Genomic DNA, 18,848 nt, shown 5'->3' with positions numbered 1-18,848 from the left:
ATGGACCGTTTCATGTATAAAAATATCCTGAAAGATGTTATGTTACCTCATACTGAATGGAATATGCCAATAAAATCGGTTTTTCAGCAAGACAACGATCCGAAACACACTGCAAAAGTAGTCAAGCAGTGGTTTCAAGACAACCACCTATCGGTGAAGGATTGGCCGCCTCAATCTCCGGATCTCAACCCTATCGAGAACCTGTGGGAGATCGTCAACCGCAGAATTAATCGTGAAGGTGTTCGTAATAAGGATCAACTGTTTGAACAAATCCAAAAGGTCTGGGCAGCGATTCCACAAAGTTTCATTGATCACCTGATCGAATCTATGCCTCGAAGATGCAAGGCTGTGATCAACAACAAAGGATTTGCCACGAAATATTGATAGCGAGATACAGCTTGGTCAACATTTTGTCGAGTTGCACTTGTTTTGTCCAGAAGGAAATCAACATTTTTTATACTTTTGATTAATTTATTAATTTTCGTGTACAAATAATGAACTTTGTGATGAATAAAACTTGAAGAACTTTGTCTCTAAACAGTTACATAGTTATTTCTCTAAATTGAAAAAATCCAGCACTTTTATATAAAGAAACTAAATTAGCATTATTTGGTTGCACTCGTTTTGTCCGATACAGTATATATATTTATACGTTTCATAGACTCTGTTATACCAAAAGTTAAAGAAACGAATTAAAATAAATTATTAAATAAATAAAATTAAAAAATAATTAAAAAAAAAAAAAATTAAATAAATAAAAAAAATAAAATAAAATTAAAAAATAATTAAAATAACATTTATCCATCAACAGACATTAATCATGTTTCTTTTGCTTGTTTGCTGTAACAAGTTTGTCAGTGTTTCGATGTTAATCCATATACATTAAATCAAAGTTGGGTTATATACGTTATGTCAACATTGGATCCATATACATTGAATCGACGTTGGATTATACACATCGGATCAACATTGGATTTAGATGGTAAAAACAATTAACTTTAGCGACGTTTTTACTTACGTAGGACCAACTTTACTGTTCAAGCTGTTTTTAATGCGTCGGTATGAATTTATTCATTACTAAACACTTGACATTAAATCGACGTCAGATATGCATCAGAAATAAAGACAACGTTCGCGATGGTTTTACATACGTTGGTATAATGTGTGTCTAGCACACAGTATACAATAATAGTTGAGTACCGCGATTTTAAACAATTTTTGCCTTCTTGCTCAAATCTTTTTGAAAAAAAGGCGCCACTTGTTAACAATAGGTAATTACAAGTCAGAAGCCCCGGACTAAAAAAAGTGCACTATGCCCCTTCTTGTGTTATTACTGGGCATAAAAAAGAAATAAAACGCGAAAAATTCGTCAAGGGAGCTGCGTAAAGGCGGCTACCACGACAAAAAGCAGAAAGCTGCAAAATAAATTATAACTTTTAATAGTAATCAATAATTAGTTGAACTACTGTTAAAAATAAACAATCGCATAAACAACTCACGGAAAAACTAGGCTCTTATTGTTGATGGTCTATATTACAACATTTAAATCAAATATTCAACTCGATTTACGAGAAACTAATAAGTCAAACACGAGGTGATCTACGTGCGGTGCGTATGACTTAACATATTCAATATGACTTACAGATATATTCCATGAAAACATCGATGGTAGGAATTTGCGTATTTCAGACATACAGTAGTGCAAATGAGTACACCATGAAATTCTTTTAGAGTTATTAACTTGACCATTATATTTTAAATAAACAAGGCATAAATTGGAACAAGAGCAAATGGAAGTATCATCTTTACATGTAACATTTTCATGCACATGAAGTACTCCGCCAGAATCAATTTTTAATGCGTCACAAGCAGCTTTCCACGACATTTGAGATGTTGGTATTAGTCCAAGATTTACACGATCCGCCACATTTCGAGGTGCATTCTTTGAAGATATGAAAACAAACTAACATGTATATTTTTATAAATATATCTATATCTATACTTACATACATACATATACATATATATATATATATATATATATATATATATATATATATATATATATATATATATATATATATATATATATATATATATATATATATATATATATATACACACACACATATATATATATACATATATAAATATATATACATATATACATATATATATACATATATATATACATATATATATATATATATATATATTATATATATATATATATATATATATATATATATATATATATATATGTATATGTGTGTATATATATATATGTATGTGTGTATATATATATATATATATATATATATATATATATATATATATATATATATATATATATATATATATATATATAATCATTGAAAGTCATTTTTTTGTTATACGTTAAAATGAATGTATTGTAATGTATTCGAATCTATTATCATCAACATCATCAGGTATAATACATTATACCTGATGACGCTGATCACAATAGATCGAATAATATATACTAAAATAAAAAAATATTTATTTTTCAAAAAGTTTATACACAGCGGTATTTATTGAATATATATATATATATATATATATATATATATATATATATATATATATATATATATATATATATATATATATTTATTTATTTCCTAATTGAGAGTGCATTATATTATAGAGTGGCATATATATATAACCGATTTTACAATATTATAGAGTGAGGCCTATATCTGATTATACAATATAAGAGTAAAGCATATATATGATGTAAAACAGTAAAATCGAAGCATAAGTTTAATGCCCTGCGCCATATAATTAAGAGCTGCAGCCTGTTTATGTATATATTATATACTGTGTTCATAACAAATGTAAATGTTTTTAAACCCATGTTTTTAAAATTCATTAGTAAAACTCTAAATGAATACACCGGTCAACTACACTATCCAAAACTTTTTATTTAAAGAGAATTTGAAAGAAAACTTGTAATATCTTTCTACGTATAAAAAATGTCTAAATTTTGAAGTGTTGCTCATCTAAGTATTAATTTAATTAACGAGCATAATTTTAAATACAAAATAATAATTTAATTTTTAAATTTCGAAATTTAGTTTTTTTATTATATAGACCATAGCAAGTTAGCACCGTAGAAACTTACGCATGATGATTTGCATAAGTATTTGGGTTAGGGGTCGCTCGAGGGAGGAGAGGTTAGTGATTTTGTGACAATTCGTACGGGATTTGTTACTAAAAAGTGTTTTAATATTGTGACGATTAAATCTCAAAAAGTAATCATCTTAAGAACCATAAAGTAACCCTTAAAGTAAAATTCTCTTATCATTTAAAAATACTCGACATATTAGTAGCTTGCTTTTTATATTACAGCAGCGGTTTCCAACCTGTGGGTCAGAACCCCAACGGGGGTTGACACCTGACAACTTCCCAGGGATCCCCGTTGTTTACGCTAGGCAGCAGTTCTTTTTTATCATCTAAAATTTAAAATGTCAGAAGCCTATTTAATTATTTTAGACAATTTAATTCTTGCAACTTTAACTCTTTTTACAAAACTACCTAAGTACTTAGTAACGAAAATGAAATCATATTTTGCCTGCGGCGAAATAGTGTTTTTAGCCATTACACAGTGGGCCAGGTATATGGGAAGTGGTGGACAAAACCTAATTATTACCCAATTGGTCCACAAACCTATTTAGATATATAAATAATCATTATATATGAAATAATATTTATTTTTAACAAGAATATTTTAATTTTTAATAAAATAAAAGACATTTAATTGGCTTAGGTAGTAAAAAAATATTTTTTTCAATATCAACCTTTTTTAAAAATCAAACAACAAATTGTGTTTAGCTACAAAGAAAAAGAAGAAGGTGGAGCTGATTCCCTCAGCAAAGCCAAAACTTCACTGGGGTATTTTTTTAAACTCTTACCATTTTTTTTATGACACTTTCTTAATGATGTTATGACAGGATCACTAGATACAAGTAGCCTGTTAACTAGGTCACGATTTGTGTCAATTCTGGAAGTCTTTCTACTGAAATCTTCCCTAAACTTTTTAAAATCCTTGTTACAGGCCTCTTGGGCCTCCTCTGACATCAGTCCAAATTCTAAATTATTAGAATTGTCCAATTTCAGCACCATTTTTAAGTTATTCATGTTTTTTGGAGACACACCACACACAGAGCAACATTGAGTTGAGTTAGTCACATGAGACAGAATAGTTTGAATTTTGCCATCAATCATGGTCAGTTCAATAATACTTTTGACAACCAGTTCCTTTCCATTAAAAGTAAAATTAAAAACACCACATTTTTTGATTTCAGATTCTAAATATTTTGCTTCTTCTATAACAACTGCTTTGCTTTCATTTTGAAAAGAAAATCTTATTGGACGACAATATGCAGTAGATGATGGCTTTTCATTTCGCCATAATAGTACTTTTTTGTTATTACAGAACCCACTGAGTTCTAGTGGTGCTAAGCAGGTAATGAACAGAGATTCTTCTTTTTTTAAGTTACGATCTCCAGCTTCCTCACTACTAATTTGCTTGTACATGCTTTGCCCAGTAGCCCCATCAAACACAGCCTTGCAACGCAAAGTCAACCGGGTCAAACCATCTAGCATTGTGCTGATCACAGGAGCTTGCACCTCACAAAGTCTTTTTACTGTATGTTTTAATAATTCTTGTAGTGGTACATGTGCTGAATAATCATCAACAAAGATATTCTCTGGATAGCACTTAGCTTTGGACAACCTTATGTTGTTGTATGAAGGATATATATGGCAGTCACGTTCTTCAGCTCCATTTCTCATAAGTTGGTAGGTTGATTTTGACATGCCACCATCTATAATTAATGCCAGACCTTCATCAGGTGTATACTTTTTAAATTGACTAGAAGGTTCTGATATCTCAGCAACTTGCTTGGCAGCCTCATAATTATACTCATTTCTTAATTTAAGCCTTGCTGAGTGGAGCAACTCATCACTAGAAAAATTATTTATAATATCATTAAGTCTTCTCCTTTTGGTTTTGTCAGAAGCAACTTTAAAGGAACAACTTGGTCTTCCACCAATCTTATGTAATTGACTAGAATTATCAGGCTTAGATATATTATTACTGTATGTAGATTTAAAGTCATGAGTCAACCAATTTTTATTTTTACTCTCAAACTTTATGTTTCCTCGGTTTGCATCCTTCCATTTCTTTTGATAAACTTTTAAAAATGCAGCACACCCAGTAGAACCCAAATTCATAGAGACTAAAATAGCTTCTACAGACAAAGAAAATGATTTATCACTCGGATTTAGTTGGTCATGCCGTATACGGTTATGGACATCACTTATCTTCATATCAACTACAAAAAAATTAATTTAAAATTATTAGTGCAACCACTATAAACTAATATAACATGAATATGGCCATTATTTTTATTTCAGATATATTTAATTAGGCCAGTACAATAAGCACAACACCTAATAATGACAACAAACCAAAAAATAGGTTTGTCGCGAATAGCATTTTACAACAATATATATTTTTTAAATGTTTACCAAACCTAAAGGGGCAGCTATGAGCAGAATAAAACAGCACCAACAGGCTGTACATATATTGTATTAACTTATTCTAACATTAATATGCTGTTCTAGCAGGTTCTAAACTATATGAGCCACTTTTAACATAATATTTTTATACTATAAACAAGAATCTTACCTTTATATTTCAAAATAAAACTGTGACTTTAATACAAGACCTTGGAATTTGTTCTGGTATTTTTTGAAAAGCTATCAAATTAAATTTTAATAATATGTCAATTAATTTCGCATATGTTAAATAATTTAAAAGTTATTTGTTGTTATAGTTATGTTGTTATGGTATATTAAAAAAAAAAAAAAAATTAATTCATCATTATATTCAATTGTAAATAATAATTGTACATTTATGATGTACAATTAAACTACAAATAATGTTTTAAACCATACATTATGCTCTTATAAATATAATGTACTAAGTAGTTGGAAGTATTTCGAATTTTTTTTTTTGAGGTTTTGTCTACCACCTGGCCCACCGTGCATTAGTAAAATTATTCAAGCATATGCTTCATATTCTCAAATAATAAAAGCTATTTAAACGAAAAGTTTATTCTGGTTTTTATATTGATGAAAATTGCGTGCCCGCTACCAAATTATGTCAGTCGAATTCATGAAGTCCAACAAACTGAAACACAATTTTCATACTAAACATCCTATCTATGCAGGCAAGGATGTCCAATATTTTACGAACAAAGCTGACGGCGTCAAGAAAAGCAGATTTAATTCGGGTGGCCAGTACCGACAAGAGAGTGTAACAGCCATGAAGCTTCATTTTTGGTGCCTCATAGAACCGGCAGAGTCAAGAAACCTCACACCATTTCCAAAAACTTGCAGTTGTCACCAACCAAAAAATTGAATACAATATCCTAATAATAATATCTTCACAAGTAAAATAGATGACGTTACTGCTGATATTCTTGAGCAGGTAATCCAGGAAATGAAATTTGTTCCCTTAGGAATATTTAGCATTAAACTTGACGAATCAACAGATGCTCTCAGTTTATGGTTTACACGTGAGGTATATTAATAAAGGCGAAACCAAAAATGTGTTTCTTTTTGCAAACCTCTTGAAACCATAACTACTGCATAACGATGTATTTGATACAGTTGGTACTTTTTTAAAAAATCATGACATCCCCGTAGGGAAAATGTTTGTGTTGTTTGCACATACAAAACTCCGGCAATTTTAAATGTAGTTTTTTAACATTCGCTAATAAATGCATCATGAAAGTCATCGGAACTGTTTGATTTATCGACTTTGTTTGCAACAAAGCCTTTTGCCGCACAAACTACAAGTAACGTAAAACGTTGTAAGCGCCGTGAATTTTGAAAATAGTGGTGCTTTAAACAGCCGCCTGTTTTCGAAACTTTGCAGTAAGTTGGATGCATCTGATAGTGTTGTTACTTCACATTGTTACGAGGTGGTTGTCCATAGCGAATGATTTAAAACTTGTTTACGACCTGTGATGAACGTTTACGATCTTCGTGAAAACGTTTTTTTAAATCAAAAACCTAAATCATTGAGCCATTGTAAAAAAAAAAAAAAAAATCAATCAAAAATCACCAAGCAATGCTTCAAACACGCTTGAAGCATTGTTTAGTGAAAAAACCCAACTTCACAAAATTGACTATTTGGTTGACATCTTTGAAAGAAATCTTTGGTTGACATTTTTGTCAGAAAAGATCCTAGCATTCAAACAAAACTTTAGTAAAAAAAAAAAAATGAATGAAAATAAATTTTTACATGTTGTCTAACTTATCTGCTTTCATTGATGAAAATGACGTCGAATATGAAACAATGAGGAAAAAAATACTTTCTGTCAGAAAACACCTTAAAGTATTCGGAGAAAAAATTTCAAGACGTTTTTTAAATTTACCTGACACAGAAGTCCACTTACCATCAAATTTGAAGATATTTCCGAAAAAGCGTTATGGTACCTTTGTTAAACAAGCTTTTCAAGCTTGTTGTGCATGTATTTTGTACATTGAATAAAATATAAATAATTTGTACATTGAATAAAACATAAATAAAATTAGATATTTATAAGTCAAAAAACATAATAGTTAGCTGTAAAAATGCAGTGATTCAAAAGCAACCATATCAACTTTATTGCTGGGGTCGACACAATTTGGTAAATGTTATTAGGGGTCGCGGCATTGGAAAAGTTGGGAATCGTTGTGCTACAGTGTTAAATCCTGGATCTATCCCTGTAACAGGTGAAAAAACCAAGTATTTCTAGAAAAAAATTTTTGCAATTGGAATCTGCTTTACTGTTGTATTAAACTTAAAATTTTTATTCATGTGTCACCACACATGCTGTTGAATGAGCTAGAAACATTTTGAAATATCATATAGCACAGTGTAACGCAGTAATAAAGATAAAACTGTAATAAAAGTATAAAAAAGAACGAGTTTACCTTTCGGTTATCTCCTTCAATTACTATGCATCGATCATTAACTCCATTTATTTCTAGATTTCGCTTTAAAGCTATTATTGCATTTGGATTCCATTCACAAGCATACACAGTATGCGCACGAGCTTTAACCAAATATGGCAATGTAAAGTAACCAATACCTTAAATTATACATATACCAATATACATATCGTGATTCAGAATTGATAATGGAATTTCCCTGATACCTTTTGAAATTATTTATACACACAAAAAGATAACATTTCATAAACAAAGATATATAAAAAAAATGTAAGATTTCATTAACATTGTACAAAAAAAAGATTTCATAAACAGATAACATTACACAAGAAAAACAAAACAAATTCATAAACATTTATAACATTACAAAAAAACTTTCTTCAAATAAAAAAAAAATTATAAACATTTTAAACAGTTAATTTAAATTTTGCTTTGGAATTGGCAATAATCAATTTCTTTCAAATTTTGATTTTGACCACACTTCATACAAGTTAATTCATATAACTTGATTTTAAAAAAGTTAAAAAAAAAATCTCTTCTTGAAAAGTTTGATGTAAACAAACGAGCGAGAGCGAAAAAAATATATTCTGTCAGTAAATGGGCAGGATACTGGGCATTACTACTAGCAATGATGAATCAAAAGTTGCTTGACCGAGAATGTGTTCAATCTCCTTGATTAGGGTAACATAAAAAAATTATTATTCTCAATATTTCCGTAAAAAAATATTTAAGAAAAAATACTTTCTATGCTTTCAATATAGGTCATCCGCAAAGAATCAATTGCTCCATTTACAGAGATGCAAGAACTTTTATTTCAATCGCTTGAAATTAAAGAGTTTACAAAATTGTCAAATATCCATCATCATATTTAACTTGTTATATATGCAGTTGATATTGGCATTACAAACCAGATTGGTTAAGTGAATTTGAAAATTTTGGATTATGTACTTTCAAATTCTTAACAAAAAAGTATAAAGTTAAAACATCTGTTTTTTAATTGAATAAGCTTTTCCATTTAGTAAGCTAACTAAAAATTTATTTTACTTCTTTAATGAAAGTTTTTAAAGAAACAATCCAACCATTGTATACTGGTGTAAAAATAAGTATTACTGGATAGCTAATACCAGTTTCCAGAGGAGGAAAGCTCAAGCCAAAAAAACTGTTTACTGCTGCAAGCAATTTAACACATGCTGAAATGGTTGAGTTAACAACATTTAAAGAGATTCAGAATTTGTCAGAACATGTCAAATATTCTAATGAGTTAAATTCCAAACTAGGTATAACTTTATCATTTTATTAGATATATCAAATTCTGAAGTGACTAATCAAATTTTAATATGGCCAAATAGTTACTTTTTGATCTAATACATGATTTATTGACAGGACTTGTGCATAGTTACATTAAAATTGATCAATTAGAGTTTAAGGTTGGTCAAGTTCAGTTATCAGAGTATTTTTAAGCCATATGACATTGTTTTTGAGACAAAAAAAGATAGATTAGAATTTTGAAATTAAATTGAAACTCTATAAACTTTTTGAAATTTTAACACAAAATGAAAAGCATATTTTCAAAGCACAGAAGTTAAATGCTAAAGCTTATTCTGTATGCATCAGTGAAATTATTATTAATATATATGTAAAACCAGACAGTCTTATATTTCTTTGGTGTGTCCTTCAATTAACGTGCTTCAATTAACATTCATTAACAAACATTTCTATCAATATATTTTTAGGTTTTTTTTTTCTTTTTAAGGATCCAGAGGTGAAATCAGATTTTTATACATTTTTACGTGTTTAAATTGTAATTTTTGAGTTAAAGTAATAATTTTTAAGAGATTAGTTTAAGTGTAAGAATATTTGTTCCGAAATAACTGTGATAACTATGTAGCAAGAAAAATTTTTTTTTGCAGTCATTAGAAATATTTTACTGGAATATTTTTACTTTTTTAAGTCTTTCAGATTAGTTTTTACTTTTATTTTAAACATTTTATATTCTTTACATCATAAAATTAAAATTATCTTTCAAATAATTTTTTTAAATTGATATACATAAAGTTAGAGAATATTTTAATTTTTAGATGATTGACTACTTTAATCGAAAAATTATTAGTATCAATGACACACATTAAAAAAAAAGGTACAAATTTCTAGCTTAGGATAGGATTTGTGATACACCCTTAGCAAAGTATATTTCTATCTTATAAGGTAGAAAATTATACTTTTAGTTTTTGCCTTAATAGGTAGAAAATTGTATGGCAAATTATTGCTTTTAATATAATTTTCTACCTTAAAAGGTAGAGAATTATACCTTACTAAGCGTATATTACATATCCTACCCTAAAGTTGAATATGCCATATACGCTTTTTTTTTTAAGTGTGAAAAAAAACTTTTACTATGAAAAAATAGATAAAAACATTACTTAATTTTTGTACGGATTTTTTTCCTCTAAGCAATAATTAATGGGAAAAAAAGTTTTTTTACATGCCTAAAGTATTTTAAGTCAAATTCCATTGTGGATGAATGACTGGTCAACTTTATTATATTAATTTTAAGTCATGAAAAATACAACTAATGCAATTTATGTTTTCAACTTTTTGCTTGTAACAAATTTTGTGCTGCAGCCAAAAGTAGTTTTGAGAAAAAGTAGGTGTAAAGGTGTAGGTAGCATCATCAAAGAAAATACTTTTTAGTTTGCAAGACAAACTACTGTTTAATATATAACATATCAAGACAACAACAGTGGACAAAATCTAAAATTTGGAAGGCTTCCAAAACCAAAAAAATCACCATTTTTGATGACAATTATAAATTTGACTGAACCAGTTCTCAGTAACGGCTAGTTACTTCAAGAAGTTAACGTGTGTAGAATAAACACACATTGTACTGATGTATTTTCTAAATTTTAACTTTAAAATGTATAAAATATTGATAAACATTGATAATGGTGTGAATTTTAATTAATTAACAATTAATAAGTTAATAATAATTATGAAGTTAATAACAAGTTAATAATAATTATAACAATATTTATATATATATATATATAATAATTATATATAATAAGTTAATAATAATTATAAAGTTAATAATAATTATAAAATAAAGATATACAAAGTTTTTTTTGAATTCTTTAACAAATCTAATCTTTGGTATTTTAATCAAAATGAAATAATAATTCAAAAATAAACTTTTTATAGTTTTTTTTACAATTTTAGTATTTGCAATATGCGTAGAGCAGAAATTGTTTATCTTACAATATGCGTAGAGCAGAAATTGTTTATCTTACAATATGCGTAGAGCAAAAATTGTTTATCTTACAATATGTGTAGAGCAGAAATAGTTTATCTTACAATATGTGTAGAGCAGAAATTGTTTTTTAATCTACATTATCAACATAATCTACATAACATATTAATCTACATTAATCTACATAATTTACTAAACAAACAGCTGTATCACTTCCTTCCATCTCCTTTTATTATGAGTCTGTTTGAAGTCACCTGGTTACTCTTGATGGTTATAAATCTATAGGTGAAGATCAGATAAGTCCTTACGTACTTAAGGCATACTCTAACAAAATAGCAACTCCACTAGCCATGATCTACCAAAAATCAGTAGAACATGGCATGTGACCAAAGACATGGCTTGTAGCAAATGTGACTCCTTTGTTCAAAGGAGGTTCTAAAATGAATCTAAACAATTACAGACCCATTTCCATTACTTCTGTGCTGTGCAAAATAATGGAGAAAATAGTTAAAGATAGGATAATGCAGCATCTACTGTCTCAAAATCTTATATCTAATTATCAGCATGGTTTCATAAACAAAAAATCTTGTGTTGGTAATTTACTTGAGACTATGGATTTTTTGACCTACCATAAATCACATAAGTTTCCTGTTGACATTGTCTTTCTAGATTTCGCTAAAGTGTTTGACAAAGTTCCTCACACTAGACTGCTACAAAAACTGAAATCCTATGGAATTTAAGGTAAAATTTTAAATTGGACTAAAGCATTTCTTTCAATGCTTAACGTGTCTAACTTGGAAATGTAACATCGAAATAGGAAAAAGTTACTAGTGGCGTTCCTCAAGGCTCAGTTCTTGGTCCAACGCTTTTTACTATCTTCATTAATAATTTACTAGAACAAATTAGTAGCAAGATATGATATAAAAAAAAGGTATAAAAAAAATATATGCAAAATGTATGCAGACGCCACAAAAATCCTTAGTGCCTTAATCATTAGACGAAAACTTTGTCTGCAAGCTGACATTGACAACATTGTTAATTGGGTTCAAAAATGGCTTATGGAAATAAATATTAGGAAATATAAAATAATGCATTTAAACCAATTCAAATCTGTTCCACACCAATACTTTATTGATGACCGTGGCTCAAACAACAGTCTCAACAGAATTCAACTTCAATCAACCTCATCAGAAAGAGACCTTGGTGTTTTAATTTCCAATGACCTAAGGCAAAACTTCTAAACATCTATTGCTGCAGCCAAGGCTAACAAAATGCTTGGTATTCTAAAAAACAGCTTCATAAGCAGAGATGTACAACTCTGGAAAAAGCTATATACAACTTATATATGTCCACTTGTAGAATTTTCCATTACCGCTTGGTGTGCTTATTTAGAAAAGGACATTTCTATAATTGAAAGTATTCAACGGCATGTTACAAAAGTACCACAAGAAATGAAGCCTTTTAATTATAAATCAAGATGTATCAAACTTGGTCTCACTTCTCTATGCGAACAAAGAAAACGATTGGACCGTATTTAAAAATTTAGAGAATAAAATCGAGTTAATTAACTGAGTTATTAATCAAATTAACATTTCCCCCAGCTATGGCTTTTGCATCTGGTACCATCATGAAATCAACAAAAACTGTCCGATATAACTTTTTTAAAAACCGTATAGCAAACACATGAAATGCTTTGCCAGACAATGTAATAAATACTACCTCAGTGAAAAAGTTTAAAACTAATTTAGACCGGTATCAACACTTATCATAGCACATCATTTTCCGCGCTTCAATGCTTCTATACAGACTAGCTTTGCTAGTTAATGATGAACTTACGGTTCATGTATTGTTCCGTATAACTTAATAATAATAATAATACAGAAGATTAAGCCTTTGATGTAAATTCTTGCAATTTTTAATAGGAACTTATTTAGGCCTCAAATATTTAAAAACATTGCTAATACTTTGTATCAGCAAATTCTGCAGACTTTATTCTTTTTTTTCAGACTTAAAACATAATTCTAAAGAGTTTTGTAGTGCTATTTTTTTGATGAGTTGAATTATTCAAACTTAACATGCTTTAGTAAAAAGTGTTCATTGCATGCTTTCCATGTAACTCAATTATAACAATAAAATATATAAAATAATTACAACATTCTTTTTGTAGATGCAATATTTCTATTTTGATTTATAATTTTATTTAATAACAGCCTGATAATTAGGGTGAAATGCTAAATATCACTACATTATTAATTATAGTAGAACTGGATGCAAGTTTAATAAAAAATCAATTTCACAGTTTATATGGAAACACATTAGGAGAGTTATTTAAATGTAATATTTATTTAATAGGAATTTATGCGTTATTTTTGTTATACTTTTAGCTTGTTATATTTAAAATAAATATAATAAATTTGTATTACTTTAAAAAACATTTATTTTTTAAATTTTCTCAACTGACCTGCAAACAAATCAACAACAACTTCATTTTCACAGTTAAATGATGAAATACGCAGTTTCTCTGTAATGTTTCCTTTACTAAACATATTAAGCCTCACATCATAAGCATATTTGATACCATTATCAATATGTTCAACCCAACTGTCATTTCCTAACCGAAGAATGACATTAGGTGTGCGAAAACCATCTCCAATTATTTTTGATTTGATAGCTATTCGTTCTGCATTAAAAACTTTGGCAACTCTTATCCAAAAATCCTGTGGAAGAATTTCCCATGTTTTCAAAGAAAATGAGTGATCTGGAAACAAAATTAAATTACCATGAATTTCCCATCGCTTTGGTAAATTTTTTTTCAGCTCATCAAAAGGCAAACCATCAAGTTTGAGACTATATTGGTAGCAAAGTTCTACAAGTTGCTCACTTGGATTTTTAATTTTAGATTTTAAAAGAGTGTTGTTATCAACAAACTGCATGTGAAATGAAGAAGTGTCTTTTAATAAATCATTTATATTTATGAGAGTGCTCTCAAAAGAAAGTGGGATTGCAACCAAGTTTTTGATCTGGGTTAAACGAAAGTCTTTGTGCAAAAGATTTTCTTTGTCACATATGTTTCTAAAAACATAGATATAAATCAATTGCAGAAATATGTACAAATCTAATCATACATGTTTATACATATACAGAATATATATGCAGAACACATTTAATATACATATATATATATATAATGCGGTAGTGGTGTAGTAGTAGAGCGCTTGCTTCATTAGCGAGAGGTTCTGAGTTCGATCCCCACCACGTCCCTGGTAGTACTGCGCTCAACTTGTTTCTCCGCGCAGCGGCCTTGTTCATCAAGGTTCGTGTTTTAGAGTTATAGAGTTGAGAGAGGGTTATAACCACAATTTAGTAGCCTCCTCGTCTGTAGTGGCCTTCTGGGGAGGTGAATCAACGAAATATATATATATATATATATATATATATATATATATATATATATATATATATATATATATATATAACAATAAATGCATGTTTAGATAAGCCAGATGATGTCACACTGAAATAGCCTGCTGCTGGGGTCTTCAGTACATACACCAATTATCTTAAAAGTTTGAACTAAAGTTATAGTTACGTAAATAAAATAGTAAAAATCAAAGTTCATTCTTTTGCCATGACTAAATTAGACAAAAATATTTGCACACAAGTTGAACAGAATTTAACATTTTGTTTTACTAAGTTTTTATTATTTTTAACTTTTGTTAATATTATGCATTTTTTATAATATTTACAATTTTATTTGGTATGAAATTTATTACTTGGTATTATTTGAATTAAATTTTTTTTATTTGGAATTTTATGTTTATTTTCTTATTTAACTTTAATTTTTTTATTTAATATTTATTTAGTATAGATCAAATTAAAAAAATTTAAAAATTCTCAAATTTGTAACCGTTTTTTAAAATCAGTGCATTTAGTATCACGATACCAAATAACACTGATTTTATAGTGATTTATACACACACACGCACAGTTTCCACAAAAGAAAAAGTGACATGATTTTTTTTCTTTTTTTTTTTAAATTAATTTTTTCTTGATTATTTTTTAATAATTTTAATAAATATTATCTTAGCAGAAATATAACAATTTCTATAAATAAAGTAAATAAAACTGTTAGACTTAAAACAAAATTATGAAATTGGAAAAATAAACTGAAATAGGAAAATTCAATTTTTTTGAATAATGATAAATGATATAGTGAAAACTGAATGCCAAAATAATACAAGAGAGTGTTGTATCCAGATGTAATCCCATATCTTTTAATTGGTAGTCCAAACTAAAAATTTTATAAATTATAAATTTCAATATTAATAAAATCTAACATTATTAGATAACAGCAAATAAACGCATTGAAAAAAATTTATTAGCCGGACATTACTTTTTATAACTATAACTATAGTGGTAAACTTTATCAATGTTGCTTATATTTTTTATATAACTATGGAATTTTATTTTTGTGAACTTAGGGAATGATTTTTATATTGTTAAAAATTAAATTGTGACATTAGTATATTTTACACCTCATTAAGACCTTTACAACAATAACTATAACAAAAATTATTAATGAAATCTAAATTTGTTATTTAAAAAAAATTACATTAAAATATGTTACATTTGAAAACGCTACAAACATATACAAGGAATTGATGATTTAAAAAACTTCTGTCAGAATGAATTTTAATTTTCTACTTGTAATATTTTTATACCAAATGGATGCTGATCATTTAAATGGCTGATTATTCAAATTAATCATTTAAATAATCATCCATTTAAATTATCATTTAAATGGATGATTGTATAAATGGATGCTTAATCAAGCAAACAACCTTAAAACTAAGGATTTAGGCTTTTAAAATCTTTTTTAAGAATTCATATCAACTAGCAATAGTATAAATCAATGGAATCAATCAGATGAATCAATAATTTAGTCAGATTACTTGCCAAAATGATCATCTGATTAATTTAATGATCTACAGTAAATCAAGTTTAAAGATTGCAAACCAAGATTAACTCTATGTAAACTTAATCCTTATTTGAACCATATTAATGGGTCAACTGTACCAAATGATAAAATATGTTATAACTTATTTCCTCCATCATGACATAATCTGATTCATTAACAACAAATAAAGTAATATTTAGAGCTTCTAAACTCAAAACGATTGGAAGTAACTAATTTTTGACAAGAACATTTATTTTACCAAATTTTTTTGGATGAATCTTGATACTAGACTATTTTTGAAAATTTTTTTACTTTTTGATTTAAATGCATTAACAAAAGGTTAGGATTACTCTCAAAGATGTGAAGTTTGTATTCTTTTGATATTTATATGCATGTCATTCTACCTACTATGATAGTGATTTTGCTAAAAAAATAAGTTTCTTTAAAATTCCTTAATCAAAGAGCAAGAAAAATTACTTTTTGTAGAATAGTTGTTCAATTAATCAAAAATAAAATTAATGTTTTCATTCTATCGCAGTAGTGCAATTTCAATTATGTTTGTCTAAACTTTACGAGCCACTTTTAACAGAATTACCACAATACTGCCACACACAACAATACCTATCAAACTTGGCAGAGTTGGCTGGAATATGCAAAGACTTACTTTTCATGGTAAAATATTTCAAAGTTTTCTGTTAACCATTTGTTTCACTTTAAACTTACAAATTCTTTTAAAAAAAATTTTTTTAAAAAATTTTTAAGTTTGAAGTAGGGTCATGGCACCCCCTACCGTGAAGAAGCACCTACCGTGGTTTTTGAAAAAATCAGTAAATTTATTATGTTTTTTTTTTTAATTTATTTTTTTAGCATTGTTTTATACAAAACTAACTTATTTCACTAATAAATAAATTTTAAAAAGATGTATTTTTAAAGATTTGAAATGTTTTTTTACCCGCAAATGATTTTTTATTGCTTTCTTAAGAAAATCTTTAACAGTAAAAAAAAGTTTGTCTAGTTTTTTTACGGCTTAAAACTTATATAATTTTTTTGATAAAAGTTTAAAATAGTTGTAAAAACATTGACTATTTTAAATTTTATCAAAAAATATAAGAATTTTTTGTATAACATTGTTTAATCTTTTACACGATAGGTGATTACGAAAATTATAATAGTTAGCACTTACCGTTTATAAAAATATTTTTTCGGACGGGTTTTATTTTGTGAAGTTTTCTCTCTAAAAAACCATTTCAGTTCAACTTAATTACCAATTAAAGGTAATTTAACCCAAGAGAGTATTTATTTGATATATTTTTTTATACTTTATTTATCATCTGAAATGAATTTAACCCTAGGGAGTATTTATTTGATATGTTTTTCATACTTCATTTATTATGTGAAATGAATTCGATTAGAAAGATGCAAGGTTCAAAAAAGAAACAAAATATTCGAAAAAAGCTTTTGTATTCAGAAGAACAACTGCATGCAGCACTTAGAGCTTTAAATAAAGGTGAAAAAAATTTATGTGTCAGCAAAAAGTTTAATGTTCCTGAAAGTACCTTACGCGATAAATTATCTGGTAAAAGCCAACCCAAACGGCAAAACTCTGGCTTTAAATCATATCTTGGAGAAGAAATTGAGAATGAATTGGTTGCTTGGTTAATGCAGTGCGCTAACATGGGTTTTGCGATTACAAAAAAGTTATTAATTAAGGCGGTACAAAAAATAGTTATAGGGCGAGGTATAAAAACACCATTTAAAGATGATGTCCCAAGTAAAAACTGTTTTTATAAATTTATGCGTCGAATAAGGAATTATCGCAAAAATGAGCAGAGCATATTAGTCGAGCTAGAGGTCTTATAACTGAAGCATCAATAAGAAAATGGTTTAATGAGGTGCATGAATTATTAGGCGATGATGCGCAATACCTTAATGATCCATCTCGTGTTTTTAATTTAGACGAAACTGGTTTTAAGTTAGCACCAAAAACTGGAAAAGTAATTGGCATTAGAGGAAGAAATGTTTATGAAGAATGCAACAACAGCGATAATTAAACCTTACAACTCTATTTTGCGTAAATGCAAATGGTCAATTTGCACCATCATTAACATTGTAGTATGCTCGAGTATGCTCGAATGCCAAAAACTATTGCTGCTGCACCACCAGGTTGGGGACTCGGTAAAAGTGACAGCGGCTGGATGAACGCCGAATGCTTTTATGAGTACTTTACAAATGTGTTAGTACCATATTTGAAATCTATTAATATACAATTACCTATATATATGTTCATGTATGGACACCGCTTGCATCTGTCTAAAGAGCTCAGCGTGTATTGCTCTTCGGAAAGAATTCATTTGATTTCGTTGTTTCCTAATGCTACACATCTTACAACCATTAGATGTGTCAGTTTTCGGACCAATGAAAAAAAAAAGGCAGAACATTTGTCGGCAATTTAAATTGGATAACGATTTTAATGAAATTTGTAAGGAAAATGTACCAATGTTGTTGAATAATTTTGTTATGGATTTAAGTATGAAAATAAGTATTATTATAAAATATTATTATTATAATAAATATAAACGGATTTAGGTCGACAGGAATATTCACATTTAATGC

The 18,848-nt window shown here is 28.2% G+C and overlaps 2 protein-coding genes across 5 annotated transcripts in view; both read right to left on the bottom strand.

Annotated features, from left to right (window-relative positions):
• Nucleotides 1–1,423: 1,423 nt before the first annotated feature.
• LOC100209695 (tRNA wybutosine-synthesizing protein 2 homolog) overlaps nucleotides 1,424–18,848 on the bottom strand; it is a 19,748-nt gene continuing 2,323 nt past the window's right edge. For 2 of the 4 annotated variants that reach the window (XM_065812531.1, XM_065812533.1), the window contains 3 exons: nucleotides 13,740–14,350; nucleotides 8,014–8,171; nucleotides 1,424–1,963 (listed from right to left, as the gene is read on the bottom strand). In XM_065812531.1, coding sequence (XP_065668603.1) covers nucleotides 1,556–1,963; nucleotides 8,014–8,171; nucleotides 13,740–14,350 — 1,177 coding nt within the window. In that variant the 3' untranslated portion in view covers nucleotides 1,424–1,555. The remainder of the gene's footprint in view (nucleotides 1,964–8,013; nucleotides 8,172–13,739; nucleotides 14,351–18,848) is intronic. The other 2 variants (XM_065812532.1, XM_065812534.1) reach the window with 1 other exon arrangement.
• LOC136088573 (uncharacterized) lies at nucleotides 3,792–5,767 on the bottom strand. The gene is made up of 2 exons (XM_065812530.1): nucleotides 5,717–5,767; nucleotides 3,792–5,360 (listed from the first exon to the last, which is right to left on the bottom strand). Exon 2 carries the CDS (start codon nucleotides 5,353–5,355, stop codon nucleotides 3,856–3,858), a length of 1,500 nt encoding a protein of 499 aa, XP_065668602.1. The 5' UTR covers nucleotides 5,356–5,360; nucleotides 5,717–5,767; the 3' UTR covers nucleotides 3,792–3,855.

This window comes from Hydra vulgaris, chromosome 12 (assembly GCF_038396675.1).
Source record: "Hydra vulgaris chromosome 12, alternate assembly HydraT2T_AEP".
Taxonomy (NCBI): Eukaryota; Metazoa; Cnidaria; class Hydrozoa; order Anthoathecata; family Hydridae; genus Hydra; species Hydra vulgaris.
This window is presented reverse-complemented; position numbering and strand designations above follow the sequence as displayed.